The 10,776-nt window shown below is 41.0% G+C and overlaps 1 protein-coding gene across 1 annotated transcript; it reads left to right on the top strand.

Annotated features, from left to right (window-relative positions):
* The first annotated feature begins 6,231 nt into the window (after positions 1–6,231).
* LOC127807858 (lactoylglutathione lyase GLX1-like) lies at positions 6,232–10,704 on the top strand. Its single transcript, XM_052346021.1, has 9 exons — positions 6,232–6,394; positions 7,536–7,670; positions 7,775–7,899; positions 8,559–8,623; positions 8,708–8,920; positions 9,682–9,729; positions 9,825–9,932; positions 10,028–10,180; positions 10,415–10,704. The coding sequence occupies exons 2-9, from the start codon at positions 7,555–7,557 to the stop codon at positions 10,460–10,462; spliced, it is 876 nt and encodes a 291-aa protein (XP_052201981.1). The 5' UTR covers positions 6,232–6,394; positions 7,536–7,554; the 3' UTR covers positions 10,463–10,704.
* The last annotated feature ends 72 nt before the right edge of the window (positions 10,705–10,776 follow it).

Genomic DNA, 10,776 nt, shown 5'->3' with positions numbered 1-10,776 from the left:
GAGACATCCGAAAAGTCAACGGAGCATGTTGGGGACTAGTATTTAATGTGTAGAACAACCCTTAAGCGATTTCGGGTTGAATCAAATGGATTTAAGGTCAATTTGACCAATCGGGCCTAAGTGCAATTTTCTAATTTTACCCGAGGGAGGTCAAAACGGTAATCTTTCAGGAATCTTAAGGGTCAAATGAGATGTACTAAACTTGTGGGACTTAGAGGTATATTTGGATTTATTAGGGGTGCTTTGGAAGGGGGCAGAAATGTCATTTGGAAAGTCAAGGGGGTGAAAGTGCAAATTATCAAACTTGCATAGTGTGAACAAAGCAACCAGATTTCGGCCGCCGCAAATCTTTGCACGTGGAGGCCGATCTCTGCAAAGGGATGGCCAAGGGCGACCTGGGGGAGGTGGTAGCCGGCGCGAGGATGCTTGGTGACCAAGCTATGGCCGGTGATTGGCCAGATTTCGACCGGTTTTTGGGTATAAAAGGGGCCGAGGGTTTCGGATTTTGGAGCTCAAAATCGATCGTGTTTTTGGATGTTTTTGAGAGAGTGATTAAGGGGCTTTTGATCCTTGCATCGAGGAGAAGAGATTGGGAGTAATTTGAAGCATTTTGGTGTGAGTTTGAGGGTTGTTCGAGTTCGGCCGAGAATCGGAGGCGGTCCGCCACCGCCGACCTGCAACTGGCCGTTTGGGCCATTTTCCGGCGAGCTTTCGGCCTAAAAATGGTGCCGTTGGGATCGACTCACCGAGGGCTTGAAGGGGGTGTGCTTAGATCGGTCATCGGAGGGGTCGTCGCCGGCGGGTCTTGAGGAAGAAGACGACGCGCGTGGCTGCACGCGCCAGCCTCCACGCGCAGCCACGCGCAGGGCGCGTGAGAGCGCGTGCGAAGGGCTATTTTGGTAATTTTAATTCCAATATTTTTATTTAATTATTCTAGGAATTATTGTGTTGAAATATTTCGGAAAATAGTTGAAGAAATAATTATTTTGGAATTAACGAGGAGAAAGTTGGGAGAAAATAGAGGAAATTATGGAAAAATTGAGGAAAATAGATTTTAATGCTTCCTTAATTAAATCTGATGTTTAGGAAGTATCTTGGCTTGAGGTTGAGCACAAGTTCAAGTATTTGGGGCTTGGTACGCAAATCGAGGCCGTGCACAAGGATCGAGGCAATCCAAATTCGTTCAAGGTGAGTGGTTTGATTTCAGCCTTACCTTGACTCGAAAGTGTCTTAAAGTGCTTTTGGTGAGTTCTTGTGAGTATTTGTACGCTCCTAGACTTAGTTCATTTTACAAGGCATTTACTTACATTCGTTGTGTCAATATTGCATTAACTGTTTATTTTTAAAAGTATTGGTGCATGGCGTGTAAATTTTCATATCATATAGGGTCAAGTCTAATTGCATCGTTGGGTCCGTATGGGGCGGGATGGGGTCTGCTTGAGATTGGGACAATGTTAATCCAGGTGAACGGGTGTCACACTGGGGGCACTCGAGGGAATAATGTTAAACCAGGTGAACGGGTGTCACGACGGTGCACTCGAGGGATTAACGTTGGACCAGGTGAACGTGTGTCACAGTGGGTCATTCGAGGGATTAAGTATGTCAAGGTGATATCTCGAGTTAGACGTGTCTTGCATGTTGTCGTATAGTATGTCATGTTCGTATGTCTTTCATGCATTGTATAACTGTTTCATACCTTCACTTAGATGTTTATCATCTAATCTGGGTTATGCCCCTGGAACGTTTAATGTTCCAGCCAGGGACTGCTGCGAAGGCAAGGATGTGGCCGGTTGAGGGCCAATGGTGCTTAGTTTGTTAGTCGTTGTAACGTTTGGAGGCTTTAGTATGTATTTCAGGTTGTAAATGAACAGTTGTATAATAGCGATTTTATCATTTGATCTGTATTAAGTATTTTGCTATGGAAATACAATGGTGTTTTGGTATTAGTGTATCCGCTGCGTTGTATTAAGACTCGTTTAGTTTAAGATTATTGATCTTGATAGTTAAACGGGCAAGACTGGGGTTCGCGGGGTTTTGTTTCTGCATGTGAAGATTGTTCTTGAAATACCGCGCGTGTGTAACTTAAAGAGAAAAAAAAAAAGAAATCCCGGGAATACCCTTATAGTGACACGCCTGGCGAGACGGGGTGTTACACCTACTCGCATAGAAAAAGCGAAAAGTCAAAAGAAGAAGGAGTACGGTCGCACCCTTAGAATTTCAGCGCAATAGTCGATCTCGTTCGGAGTTCGTAGAGTCTCCGGTAAGACTAAAGCCGCTGAAGGAGCATTGGTGGCTTCAGGAGCCGAAGGCTCGGAGGGAGCAGCAGCTGGGGAGGCGGCTTCCATCCTGCGACGCTTCGTTCGGCGCACTAAAATCTCCTTCGCCGACAACACCGAAGCCTCCTCCAGCGAAGCCTCTCCCGTCAGCTCCGAACGCCCCGCTGGTGCCAATGGCGTTAAAATTCGTTTAAAAATCGAACTGATAGGGATGCTGGGAGGCGTAGCACTGGACTCCGTACCTGCCATGGTTTGCCTTTTCTGGGCCTCTGCGTGAGCTACAGCAAGCACCTGAGCGATGGTCGCCGAATCGTCTTCGGGAGAGATCGGCAAGCGCGCAGGCATGGTGGAGGCTTCTCGCCGCGCGGTCGGAGAGCCTCTGGTTTGAGAAAGGAGAAGCGGGGAAGATGGGTCCCCCGAACGGGAAGATGGGTCCCCCGAACCCCCAGCAATGCTCCCCTTGGAAGCCTCTTGGAAGGTCCCGGGGTCTTCCTCCACCGCCCTTCGCGACCTGGACGGTAATGAGTTCTTCTTGTTACTCTTCTTGCTCTTTGGAATTCGCTCGGAAGGCGCAGTCCTCTCCAACACCCTCTGGTTGCCGGAAGGTGCCGAAGGGCCCTTACTCCCAGGGAAGTCCAAAATCATTCCTTTGGTGATAGCAGAATAAGATATTTCCCAGACCTCTTCATCTAAGAAAGAGATAACAACGAAAATCAAATACAGACAAAGGAAAAAGAGAGAGTAAAAGAAAAAGATGAAGGAAAAAAAGCTCACAGTTCTCGCCGTCCAAACCCGCTTGGGAAAGGCTGGGATTGGAGAGCCATCCTTCTTCCCAGTTCCGACTGTTCTTCATAAGTCGGCAGGCGAAATCTTCAATGGTCTCGACACTCGGACGCTTGTGCTTAGTGTCCAGAGTCCACTCGTTACTGACAGACCAGATCTCTTGAGAAGAGCCGGATGGCCTGGGGCGGACGAAGACAAAACGCTCCTTCCAATCATCAGAATCTTTCGACCCGCCGGATTGCATGAGAGTCGAAGCAGAAATCTCAAGATTAGAGTATCCCTTGCAGGCGAGAAGACGGCTATCTTTCACGATCCGAGGGGAGATGGAGATCCACCCTCCGGGGTCGCGGTTGGTCGTGAAGAAATAGTCGAAGAGGTCTCCAGTTGGCTCAATTTTGCCAGAATGACAAATAAGGAGGAACCCCATCAAGTATCGCCATCCGAAGGGAGACAGTTGGGCGGGAGCGATAGTAAGATGTTGAAGTAAGGTCATCACTCTTCTCCGGGGAGGGAGCCGAAAGCCCCTGTCAAAAGCACACTTATAAATGCAAAGGCGGCCGGCGACAGGATGACATGCTCGTAGATGGCTGTTGAACTCTACCTCTCACTCTTCGGGGACGTTGTACTTTTCTCTAAACTGTTGACATTCCGCTTGGCTCATCCATTGACATGGAATCGACGCAGCAGGATGTTTTTCCCACTCAATAAGCTCTGCACCAGCGGGATTAAACCTCCCAGAACCGATTATCGCCATGGCAAAAAGCTAGAAGAAAGAGAGGCAAAAGAGGAGGAAAACGCTTGCGGGCACAAGAAAAACTAAAACTGAAGGAAAGTCGCACGGAAAGAGAAGTAGAGGGACTGAAGGGTTCCCATTTTAAAAGATTAAACTGCGGGGATAAGAGACCAAAGGACGAGCAATAATGAGTATTGATCACCCCGCACTGACAGAGCTCGAAAGACGAAACGGCCTCGGACAGGGCATAGGGAAGGGATACCGCCGTCAAAACCGATTGATTTTCGCGTCTGCCAGACGCAAAAAAAAAAAAAAAAAAAAAAAAAAAAAGGAGTTAAAGTGAAGAGCCTCAGGGGCCTTACTACTCCTCGGGCCCTTCAAGCCGAAGAGCTCAAGGAGTGGGGGGGCAAGTGATGAGGGGAACGCCCTCGGTCCCATAATTACGCCGAGACGAATACCTAACAGCGGTCAAAAGATACACAGCAGACAAGCATTGCCACGTCAATCAGATAAGCACTCAATAGAGAAACCCCCGAGACCTCAGGAACAGGCTATCCCACCGAAGATCACGGAGGCAACAGTTATCCCGAACTCCTCGGAGACGGAGGCTATCGCGAAACCCTTATCGGGAAAGTCCCGAAGAAGGCGGGAGGAAGATCCCGAAGATCCCTCATGATCCCTATCCCGAGAAAAGGTAAGCGAAGAAGGTGGGGGATTCTCCTTATTTTCCATCAATTAACATAGTTTAAAAGGGACAAGGAACCCTAGATCAAAGGACTAACTTAATCATCGGAGATCGACCGGGGGAGCAAGCCCCGTCTCCATTGCAGGTGCATTCAGAGAGGCAAGAAGGGAACGTGCGGCTACCACTTCCGAAAATCCTTCATCAGTTTGATAATAATGGTAATGACAATTAAGTAAATACTACAAAAGGTTGAGCCTAATAGAGATGATAACCCAAGTGAAAACATAGAGGTAGAGAAAGACAAAAACGATGACCAATACAATAACGTATACAAAGCCTAACAAAATACTATAGAGATGAAAAGAGATTGATCTACACAAGCAGAACTCGACAAACAAAGATGGTGGCGCAAGAAAAGCTTAACAGACAAAAATGAAGGTCTTAAAAGCTTTAAAAAGTGCAAATCACGAAGCTTTGGGAAGTGGTTTCTAGATTTCAACTTAAGAAGTCATTTTTTAAATTTTCTTTGTATTTTAGTATTTTACTTTTTATTTATTGGAAAGTGATTTTATTTTAACTTCGTCATTTTTCTAAAACTAAATATAAAAAATTAAAAAATATATTTTCATAAAAAAGGGGGATAAATCAATTCGATATTCCCATGCGTGCAAATAGACAGGGCAGACCTGCAAAAGTCTAGCTATAAAGGAACCACTACTTTAATTGTACCACCACACCAGCGGGGTCCACAGCTTTTATTATTATGCCAGGATGCGGGTGATTTTTTTTCCCTTAAATTACAATAACACCCCAGTTCTAAATTTTAGATCGTCTACGCGCTGGCTTAAAATACTCACCTGCGGCCCAACACGTGTTTGAATCAGCGTAGAATCGCTCTCGCTTTATTGTTCCAAATGGTGAAATCGCGCATTCTGAGTGCCCCCAACCCTGGCCCGATAGGAATATGGGGAGTTAAATCATGGTGACTCACTCGGTCAACAGAGACTAGACCAGTGCACACTGCGCACAAAGAGCCCCCTCACTTGAGAGATTGCTTCCACACTACCGGCTGACGCTTTATTTATTACATAGGCAGACCACTATGGCTCATTTGTTGCAACTTAATTAAAGAAATTATAATTTTTTATTTCTTAAATTATAACTTCTAAAATTTAGAATAAGTTGTGAACTTGTTTGTTACAACTTCTAAGAAGTTGTAGTTAAACAGTTATGGTGTTTGATATCATAAGCTGTAAAATAATTTTATTTTTATAATTGTCCATAATACCTTTAATAGTTATAGAATGATAATTTAAAAATTAATTAGTATATATGTATAAGTTTCAAGTGTTATAAAAAAATTAATTAGTGTATAGAGAGAAAGGGAGATGACGAGAGAGAATAAGAGATTTAAAAATAGAGATGACGGTAAAGAAGAGAAACCCTTGATTGGATAGACAAAAGAGTAATTATTTATTAAAAAATAGGGACAAAATTATTAAAAAAATGTAACTGTCTAATCAGAAGTTGTAGAAGTTGGGGTATCCCAATTTTAAAAAAATCAACTTCTATCCCTTCTAAAAATTAGTAGAAATTATAAATTAAAATTCTAAAAATTAAAACAAACACTGTATACTCACATTTTTTAAAGCTAAAAATTAGAAATTATAACTTTAAACTGCGGACAAACAACCCTATGTTTCCAAGTAACAGGGAGGTGAGATTGAATACGTGCGTTATTGTTTGATGCGAAATTGCGAACCGGACGATTTTGTGATTTGGCCAATGTGATTCGTCTGTCGTGCACAGCAAACTGTAGCTCGCTTGATCGAAAAGGTTCTCGCTATATATATGCGTGACGTTACACGATCATTTCTAGGGATTTCGCTCCTCTTCTCGTCTCAGTCTGTCACTCTTGTGAGCTCTCTCTCTCTCTCTCTCTCTCTGCATAGTGTATGTTTGTATATACGCACTGTAAGTTGTATCCGCATGTATTAGGTTTGAGTTTTGAAATTTGGCTGTTTTAGCTACGAGGTTGTTAGCGATTGCTAGTGATCTTTGCTTCATACACATATACAGTAGTTTAAAGTTGTGTGAAAAAGCACGTTTTGCTTATAGTTGACGGTCTATTGGTAAAGGAATCACGTTTTGCTCTTCTTCCTCTGATGTACTTCGGTCTTCACATCTACGTCTACAGAAGCTCAGCTCACTAAGGTCATAAATTTGAATATCGATTAACTTTAGTGTGGAGTTACCGATCTGGTTCTTGGTGTTTGCAATCTCTGTAGAAGAATACAGAGAATCGCCTTTAATTTTCTGAGAATAAGATCCCCAAAGGGCTATTGGTGTAACTTACGGGAGTATCTTGGAGTTAGGAGGTAAGGGAGAATATGATTACGTTACACTTGAAGGAATTTCCTAAAGTAGGTGAATAACAGTGGGTTTGGGAGATGGGGAAGAAATGAAAATGGATGGGAGAGGGTTCTTATTTGGAAGAGACTATAGTAACGAATTCCTACAATCCCCTTCTTTTTATCTTCCAAAATTGGAGGAGAATGGATAGAATAATTAATTATGTTGTTTTGACAACATTATTTTTGAAAGTTCTAATTTGTCCTTGACCTTACAACACTCTTATCTTTCTATTAAGTTGGCATTAGTGGTCATTTATTGTCTAATATCTTTTTATTCTATCCATTTCTATTGCTCTTCTGAAAAGTAGAAACATCTTTGTTACTTTCCATCCCAAACGAGGAAAACATATTTTACATTCTATTTCTCTCATTTCCATTCCATTTCATTATTAATTATCTCCCAAACAAATCCCATGGAAAATTGTCTGACTAGGAAATGAAGTCAAATTTATACCTTTCATCCAGTATCAATGAAGCTCCTTTCTTTATTTGGCATTCTTTGGTTGTTGCTTCTAACTGTTCTGTGAGATAGAACAATTGATCTACTTTTGTCTTTGCTCAAATTTCTATATAAATGTATCATACAACAAATGTTAAGATAATAATCTATCTTATGCCTGATTCAAATTTGCTACTGGAAACAGATCTTCACATTTACCGGATATGGCTGAGAGTGTGCCCGTTACTCCTAGTCATGAGTTGTTGGAATGGCCAAAGAAGGATAAACGCAGGCTCTTACATGCTGTCTATCGTGTTGGTGACCTTGAACGCACCATCAAGTATGCCTGTATCACATTATCTTTGTAAACTAAGAAAGTTTTGGTATTGATTTCATATCATTTTTGTATTTTAAAGTTCTCACTTTGTTTCGATATCCCATTAGGTTTTACACAGAATGTTTTGGAATGAAACTTTTGAGGAAGAGAGACATTCCAGAGGAGAAGTATTCAAATGCGTTTCTTGGATTTGGCCCAGAAGAAACTAACTTTGTAGTGGAGCTAACATACAGTATGTGATGACTCTTATTAATGGCAAACACTCAGATTATTTTATTACTTCACATTCATCCAGTCCTTTGAGCTCATCACGGGCCTGATCTGTTAATTTCCATTGTTTATTCTGTATGTGATCCGTCTTTTAAGTTAGACCTGTTAATAGGGTTCGCAGATATATTGTCAGTACTAAATCATTTCAACTCTCTAAAACACAGTAGCTGTTTACCTTAATCAATATGTGCATAGTTTTAACTGATTGACATTTATGTTGGTTAGGGTCCTAGACCTTGATATACTTTTTGGAGACATCATTAATGCCCATTCAATGAGCCACCCAAAATATGATGCTACTTGGTGGTGCTTATTTCTGTCAATATATCTATAGTTTGTACTTTGTAGGAAAGTTAGTTTGTTTAATATGGATATTGCTCCTTTACTCAATTAAAAGGATGATTTGTTGGTGAAATAAAATTTTCTTTTGGGGGAATAAATTAAGTAATCCAAAATATGGTTCTAATGCATAATAATGTCAAGTGGTACTGCCTCACAAGGAGTCAGCATTCCCACTGCAGAAAGCTAACTTGATATTGCTTTTGGTGTTATTCTAATGTGCTGTTCTGTTTTAGTGTCTTAATGATCTATGTTAAACTTGCTCTGAAAAATGAATTGCAGACTATGGAGTGGATAAATATGATATTGGAACCGGCTTTGGACATTTTGCTATTGCTACTACAGATGTAAGTTCCACGATTCTGTTTAGATAGTGCACATTTTTTGGGTTGGATGCTGATTTTTTTTTTTTTTTGTGCACTCACGTTCAGGTTTACAAAATGGTTGAGGACATAAGGGCTAAGGGTGGGAATGTCACGCGGGAACCTGGTCCTGTAAAAGGTGGAACGAGTGTCATTGCTTTCGTGAAAGATCCTGATGGCTACACTTTTGAACTAATCCAGAGACCTCCTACACCTGAACCACTTTGTCAAGTAATGCTTCGTGTTGGTGATCTTGAACGCTCTATCAAGTTCTATGAAAAGGTATACATACATATTTTCTTATTGTCTGAATGTTATGTGCTTGGAGAATTCGAGATCATCCTTTTTTTATACTAGGACATTAATCCTGCAAATATTTAGCAATGAAATACATCTGTTTGGTACTTTGGTTTCTGAAAGTTGGAATTACAATTTATACGGTGTAATGTTTGACATAGACTAAAACGATGATTGAGTTGTTGTGATTAGTCTAGGAGGGAGTGGCATGTGCTTTCTACAGGAAGGTTTTGGAACTCAATGAGAAACAATGCATGTATGTCAATCGTGGCAGACTATTAAATCATGGTAGCCTGTTCTTAGCTATAACTCTCAATATCTATTACCTGTCAATTCCTTTTTATTCTTCCATTCTAACTAGTTCTACTAAAAATTGATGTGCCAGATAATCTAGGAATCTGGTGTATGCTTATGTTAGCATAAAAAAAGAAATACTGCTTACTCTTCACATTACATGAGTAAAGATCCTCAGGAAGTTTGTGTGATAAGTTAGTTCAGAAAGGATCAATGTACCTTTTGTAGAGAGTTCTTGACTGATTCTGATCAGATAGGTATCCCATTATATATTTAATCTTGATGACATCATACGTATACATCCATTCTGCAATTTCCTTTTCAGACTTCATTTCTAATCACCAGTCCTGCAGAATAGTAATCATTCACCTCCACTGCACCCTACCCCCACCCTTAAACATCGTAAATATGAATTCTTATTTGTTTATTTTGTATGGTTTCACATTTGTCAGGCCTTGGGAATGAAAGTTGTGAAGAAGGTTGATAGACCAGAACAGAAGGTCCACATTTTTATTTCCTAATTTTGCCATTAAGGTTTTTGTATGTATTGATGAATGATTATTGACAAATGTTGAATTCTGCAACTTGTATACAGTACTCCATTGCCATGCTGGGGTATGCTGATGAATTGGAGACTACTGTTCTTGAGCTGACATATAACTATGGTGTGACTGAATATACCAAAGGGAATGCATATGCACAGGTTTGAGTAATTCTTTAGAAGATTAAGTTGCTTTTATTCAATTCATTGCTCCTTTATTCTCATCCCTTAAAGTATGGATTTGGTATTCGTTCTAGGTTGCCATTGGTACGGATGATGTGTACAAAAGCGCCGAGGTTGTTAACCTGGTTACCCAAGAGCTTGGAGGAAAAATAACTCGACAACCAGGACCAATTCCTGGACTCAACACCAAGATCACCTCTTTTCTAGATCCAGATGGCTGGAAGACTGTAAGTTCTTGTCATGAATTTCTTTTTATGTTGTCATGGCTATGCATTGAAGATCTTGGGTTTTTGATTAAAGAAAAACACATTTCGGTTACTTATTGAGGAAAATGATAATAAATGCCAAGTAAAATGTAAAATGTATATCTGTGGGTTGTGTGTAAATGCAAAGTTGAGTGTTTGGGGCGTAACGGTAAAGATACATCGATTAGAAGCTGATGGTTCGTTCTTTGTTCATAGGTTCTGGTTGACAATCAAGATTTCCTGAAGGAGCTGGAGAAGGACTAAAACTGTTAAAAGATGGGTAAAGCTTCTTGTTGTTGCTGAAGCCCTAAAAAAGAGCAGCTACGAGTATCTCAAATATAAATAAGTTAGTTTGCGAAGACATTATGTATCCGTATGGCTTGTTTTAAAGCTATTCTCACCTGATGAGATTAAGAATATGTTAATAGTTTCTCCCTACGCCTAGGCCACCGCCACACTTGATTCCTACTACTGTAATAAAACCTTCATATGCTTGTGTGTTGTTATGGTGCCTGCAACCTTTATTGGCTCGGCTGTTTTGGAGATTGGAAATGCTCTTTGAACACTTTGAAGTTTTA

Source organism: Diospyros lotus, chromosome 8 (assembly GCF_014633365.1).
Source record: "Diospyros lotus cultivar Yz01 chromosome 8, ASM1463336v1, whole genome shotgun sequence".
In the NCBI taxonomy this organism is placed as follows: Eukaryota; Viridiplantae; Streptophyta; class Magnoliopsida; order Ericales; family Ebenaceae; genus Diospyros; species Diospyros lotus.
The sequence above is the reverse complement of the archived record's forward strand: the minus strand, read 5'-3'. Positions and strand labels throughout refer to the sequence as shown.

Bases quoted from the DNA above. Each gene is read 5' to 3' on its own strand.
- LOC127807858 (XM_052346021.1), top strand. From the start codon at position 7,555: ATGGCTGAGAGTGTGCCCGTTACTCCTAGTCATGAGTTGTTGGAATGG. The intron at 7,900-8,558 runs GTATGTGATGAC...AATGAATTGCAG, and splicing joins TGTAGTGGAGCTAACATACA to ACTATGGAGTGGATAAATAT. The intron at 10,181-10,414 runs GTAAGTTCTTGT...CTTTGTTCATAG, and splicing joins ATCCAGATGGCTGGAAGACT to GTTCTGGTTGACAATCAAGA.